This window comes from Lipotes vexillifer, unplaced genomic scaffold (genome assembly GCF_000442215.2).
Source record: "Lipotes vexillifer unplaced genomic scaffold, Lipotes_vexillifer_v1.1 scaffold2700, whole genome shotgun sequence".
NCBI classification, from domain to species: Eukaryota; Metazoa; Chordata; class Mammalia; order Artiodactyla; family Lipotidae; genus Lipotes; species Lipotes vexillifer.
The window spans coordinates 228,401-234,638 of NW_006773303.1; the positions used below are offsets into that span (position 1 = coordinate 228,401).

At 38.7% G+C, this 6,238-nt stretch overlaps 1 protein-coding gene across 1 annotated transcript in view; it reads right to left on the reverse strand.

Moving 5' to 3' along the window:
- The window catches only part of EIF4B (eukaryotic translation initiation factor 4B), a 25,830-nt gene that overhangs the window by 7,250 nt on the left and 12,342 nt on the right, over window positions 1-6,238 (reverse strand). Inside the window, exons 5-8 of the mRNA XM_007448275.1 lie at window positions 4,531-4,585; window positions 3,714-3,848; window positions 1,236-1,373; window positions 965-1,138 (exon numbers count right to left, since the gene is read on the reverse strand). Coding sequence (XP_007448337.1) covers window positions 965-1,138; window positions 1,236-1,373; window positions 3,714-3,848; window positions 4,531-4,585 — 502 coding nt within the window. The remainder of the gene's footprint in view (window positions 1-964; window positions 1,139-1,235; window positions 1,374-3,713; window positions 3,849-4,530; window positions 4,586-6,238) is intronic.

Here is a 6,238-nt window from a genome sequence, read left to right on the forward strand (position 1 = left end):
AAAAAAAAAAAAAAAAAAAAAGCCACTGCAATGAGACACCCATGCACCGCAAGGAAGAGACACCCATGCACCGCAAGGAAGAGTAACCCCTGCTCGACGCAACTAGAGAAAGCCCGCGCACAGCAACGAACACCCGTTGCAGCCAATAAATAAATAAATAAATAGATAAAATTACATCACTCAAGTCAGAACAACAAATGGTGGCCATTTATAATAATTTTTGAGAAGTCAGAGTTGTAACACAATATATGTTTTATATAAATGATACAATATCAGGGGCATAATTTTAGAATAGGTACACTGACATCTCACCATTAATTAATGAGTATCAACTACTTGGTATCAATGGCATTGAAATAAGCAACACCTGGTTTTTAACCCACAGTGCCAACCAATTACTGGCTATGAGACCATGTTTGAGTCTCATTCCTTCACTTGAAAAATGGGTCTAAAACAGCCTATTTTAAGTGAGATCATACTATAAGAACGTCTGGCAAATTTTTTCCTTTTTCCTTTGTTTATTCAATATAAATTTTTTTTTTTTGGTGCGCGGGCCTCTCAATGCTGTGTCCTCTCCCGTTGCGGAGCACAGGCTCCGGACGCACAGGCTCAGCGGCCATGGCTCACAGGCCTAGCCGCTCCATGGCATGTGGGATCCTCCCAGACCGGGGCACGAACCCATGTCCCCTGCATCGGCAGGAGGACTCTCAACCACTGCGCCACCAGGGAAGCCCCAATTAAATTTTAACTGAAAAAATCTATATGCTAAAACAGGTTAGAACTAGACTTTATTTCCATTATGTCCATTTTTATCTAATGCTCTTTCCACTGTGTTCCGATGCAACCTTTACTATGTGTAGGTTCTATCTGTGCCCACTTAAGGGGTCTGAAACATAACGGAAAAATTCCCAACTAGTTCCTCTAGTGGTAATGCCCCATTAAGTAAGCAAAAGCAAATGATTACCTCTATCATCTCGCCTATAATCATCTCGAGAGTAATCATCTCTGGAGCTCCATGACCGGTCATCTCGTCTGTCATATCTGTCTTCATAGCGGTCCCCGCCTCCTCTGTAGTCGTCATCCCTACGGTACCCACTACCAAATGCTCTTCTGCCACTGCCTATCCTGGAATCGTAGCCTGTAAACATATCCGAAATTGTGATCATCACACTGGAAGGGAGAAGGCAAGAAAGGAGTTCTTAAAAGAAAGCAATTTAATTGTGTTTTACAACGACCTCTATCATAGTCTCTGCTGCCTCGGTCATCATAGCGATCTCGGCCCCCGTACCGATCCATGTCCCGGCGTGGGCCATCACGGTAACTGTCCCGATACCCATCACGATATCGGTCTGAATCGTAACGATCTCGATACTCTAGAGAGGAAAGAGACAGGTAATGTCATTCCTTTTTCTTTGACACATACTGATAAAAACAAACATAGCCCATTAGGTCAGTTTGCTTTCATGACTTCATATTCACTGCTGTGTCTGTTTTTACTTAAAAAAAAAAAAAAATCGCATTATATCCAAGGTAGAAGAATTTGTATTGAATTAAAGTTTCCTTGGTATTTATTTTAAAAAGTTCTCCACTAATTCAATAAATGTTGCTGGGCTAACAATTTAGGAGGGAGTTAGGGGACAGAAAAATCTCTATACAATAGTACTGCCTTATGTGTGGTTTCACTTTTTGAAGTTTCAGTTACCTGTGGTCAACCAGTCCAAAAATTTTAAATGAAAAATTCCAGAAATACACAATTCATAAGTTTTAAATTGCGTGCTGTTCTGAGTAGCATGATGAAATCTTGTGCTGTCTCTCTCCAACCTGCCCGGGATGTGAATCATCCCTTTGTCCAGCATATCCACGCTGTATAGTACAGGACAGTAAGATATTTTGAGAGAGAGAGATCACATTCATGTAACTTTTATTACAGTATACTGTTATGTATAGGAAAAAACATAGCATAAAACATAGCGTTCAGTAATATCTGAGGTTTCAGGCATCCAGGAGAGTTCTTGGAATGTATCCCCACAGATGAGGGGGGCGGGGACTACTTTATATCCCATAATGAACTTCCAGGATTAAAGATGTGAATACTAAAAATGTAAGCACAAAGCACCAGAAGAAAATATAGTTGGAATCTTTCATGCCTGATACCAAAGAACCAAAGACTACTTAAATTTGTTTAGCACGGAGGGAATTTCCTGGCGGTCCAGTGGTTAGGACTTCGTGCTTCCACTGCAGGGGGCCTGGGTTCCACCCTGATAGGGGAAGTAAGATGCCGCAAGCCACGTGGCCCGGCAAACAAACAAAAAGTTTGGCACAGAAAAACAATACACATACCACAAATCTGAGAGGCAAACAAAATAAGAAAAATATATGTAACATATGACAACGGGTTAATTACCTGTTACTGCTTAAGTAACAGAAACTAAAACGGGACATTGTTTTCTACTGCCCAAATGGAAAGGTTAAAATAAATGATACATCTTGTAGTGGCAAAGTTTAGCACAATAAGTCAATTCCTACTCTGCTGAGTTAGAAATAGTTCAAAGGCCTTGAAAGTTGTTTCGGAACTATGCACTAAAAGATTTAAAAAACATGTATACCCTCTGGGCCAGCAATTTAATTTCTAGGAATTTAACCTGAGCAAGTAACTGGACACATTATACAGATATACATATAAGAAGGTTCTTTGGATTGTTGTTTATAATATTAAAATCGTTGCATGCTATTTAGCTTCAGGTGACATGTCACAAACCCAGATTTTTATATGGAAAAAAAAAACCCCTCAATGTCTAAACATGAACCAATTAAAAAACAAAACAAAAAAACTTAAAAGACATTTTGACTTTGTGAGTAGGCTTAAGAAATATCTTAGTTTTATGACAGCTTCCTTTTAAAACAACGGTTTCATCTTGCAAAGGACATCATTTTGTCTACGTGAACATTCATCTGCAGGTAGTTTAAATTTTAAAAATTAAGGGACTTCCCTGGTGGTCCAAAGGTTAAGACTCCACGCTTCCAGTGCAGGGGCACGGGTTTGATCCCTGGACCGGGGCAGGGGAGATGCAGACGGACAGGGCGACGACACTAAGATCCCACAAGAAGCTTGGCGTGGCCAAACAAAACAGGTCTTGAATTTTATCCTTGTCATCACATGTATGTTATGCTATCAAATATTCCATTATATAGACCAACCACTACTTAGTCATTTCTTTACTCAATAGAAGGTCCTTTCCATTAAAAAAAAAAAGACAGTGTCGAGTCTTTCTTCACGTATTTCAATAAAGTTGTAGCATTTTCTCCACGAATGTTTTACAAAAGCTTTTATTGGATTTAGGTGGTGTGTGTAAAAGTTTATCCCAGCTCCTACCCCATGACATTCTCTACTCCCCTTCTCTAAATTACATTTTATTTGCATATTGTTTCTCTCCCCTGGTATAAATAATGACCAACAAAGACAGTATTTTTGTCTGTTTTGTTCACTGCTCTACCCTGAGCTTACAAAAGTATCTGGCACGTGGTAGACATTTAGTATTTTTGAAGGTAATGAATTTTCTGTTATTTAAAAAGGCATCTTAAATTTTTTTTCTGCATCTACTGCTACCCTCCTCTTTATCTGCTATGGTGGTCATCTACATTAACACATTTGTCCTATTACAAAACAACCCCCCAGAATATACAAGAAACTAACTAGATAAAAATGAACTTACTGTCTCCAAAGCTATCATCACCTCTTCTAGGTGGGTAGTCATCAAAGCTGTCTGTAGCAGGACGGGCCCTCCAGTCTGTATCTGTTTTGTCAGAATCCCGATTTCTATCTCGGCCAAAAGAACGATCATCCCTGTCTACAGATATATAAAATGAAAAAACACAGGTTAGCTCACAAAAACTTTTGCCAGATATTTCTCATATGCACAGAGGTCCCCTCCTGCCCCCACATACTGCACTTCTTGCTTACACCACAGCGTCACCACGAAGTCGCCCCAGGCCCCATAAGTATACTCTCCAACTCGACCAAGTGACTCCCTTCCTCACATTTATTCCTACTGGTTTAATGCTTACCTGTCTCATCTTCTGTATAGGCATCTTAAAAATTTTTAAAGATAGGCCAGGAACCCCCTGAAATATACATGAATCAGGCTCCTCTTGTGCCCAGTGTGCTGCTAGGTACGTAATCTATTTAGTATATATTTAACGTTCATCTAGGTCAATCAGGGTTTCTCAGTCTCAACACTACCAACATTTTGGGCTGCACAATTCTTTGTTGGGGCGGCTGTCATACGCATTATAGGACAGTCCTGGATGCTATTAGACGTTAGGAGCCCTCCCCACAGTTGTGACAACCCAAATGTCTCCCAACATTGACAAATATCCCCTGTGAATCAAAAGCATCCTCAGTCAAGAACTACTGCTCAAAGTTAAGGTGGCCCCCACTATCTGCCTCTACTACAAGTTTCTGGGGAAGGGCACCTCTACTTTGTCTTCCCAGGACCATGACAAAACAAAACATTCAATCATCTTTCCTACCTTTATCCTGTGCTTGATCAGCAACGTCCACTCGAATTCTCCTGTTACCTAGAGACTGAGAGCATAGGACCATATTAACCAACCTTTTGCCCCATTATGCACAAATCCCATGAGTGACCTTGAACGTCTGGGCATAGCAGAAGCACTGGGGGAAGGAAGATAAAGGAAAAACACTGTAATCTAGCCAACACTACAATGTGTTGGCTAAAGAATCCTTTATAAAGACTTGAATATAAAATAACCCCTTAGAATTAACATTTAAGTTGGGCTTAAATGAATGTCAGATCAATTGTCTTACTATTTTTATAAAGTCAAACTTCACAGAATAGATTTAACTTTTTAACTATCACAGGCAATTTGTCACATGTAATAAATTAAAAACATTTCTAGACAACTAGCTAAATAAAAGGTACTATTTGGGTCCAGGGCAATTATGCATTCAAACATTTATAGAGTCCCTACTATGCACCAGCAAAGTTGCATAAAGCATGGTCTCTGTTTATAATCTCAAGTTCTTTCACTCAGTATTACCTTACGATAAATCAGTTCCTCCAGGATACCCTCTGATTTCCCTTTCCCACATCACTATTTATATACTTTGAACCCAATTATTTCTACTGATGATATTTTTCTCATTTCACAGTAGAATCTACAGTTGAAGAAGGATAACAATGAAATTTAGTTAAGAACACCTGGAATAATATTAAATACCACTACGATGATATCTCTAAATACAAACTAACTCCTAAGTCTGGACCACGACAACACTTTATTTAACAGTCAATTCAGCAAACTTCAGATAATAACAATTGTATGGTATTCTTTTTCTTATTCAGACTGAGAGGTAAAAATTAGTAATGTTACTAAAACCTAAAATGACCTGAGAAGAAAAACTTTCAAACAACTTTTGCTTTTCATATATTTAACTAAATACATGAATTTTATTCCTATTTGACATCTGCTTCAGATTATCATGGTGGTACTCAAGTTATGAGATAGGAAAAATATTTTAAGAGGAGTTGCTTTCAATCACGTCCAATGGCAGACATGGACCATAGAATTATGGCACAAAATGGCACTGGAAATTGCCTTCTCAACGAACAATGAGAGGTGTCTGGAATTAAAACAGAAAAAAAAACAGCCTTTTTTTCTTTTGATATATAATCAGTTTGATTTCTAAAGTCACTCACTAGAGATAAAAAAGCAGTTCTTGGATTAGAAACTTCCATCACTAACAAGTAACTAAATGTTTCAATATCCTGCTCTGGCTAGCCTAGGAATCCCTACATGGCACCAATCACTTAAATAACTGTATTTCAATTAGATTTAATCTCCATCCCCCCTCATGTATTAACAGCTAAATCTCCTCTCCCCACTGAACCTCTAGTGTCTGGATTAAAAAACATCTATGGGCAATGTTACAAAGCAGGACTGAATGTTTACTGTCATTCTCCTGTAACAGATTCCCAGGAGAGCCCTCTTAAAAATAAAAAATTACTTCCCTGAAAATGAGGTAACGTCTTTAAATACTAAAATAACATGATTTTTCTATTTGCCTTGATGTGGTCATATTATTTTGAAAAAGCAAAGCCACGGAGCTGAGGCAAAGCTGTGAGTGAACTAACGTGAGATTTTATTAAGGACTTCGTGGTGGATTTCTTCACAATTTCCCACCTAAACACGTTCCTGAATTACTAGGCCCTGCTGA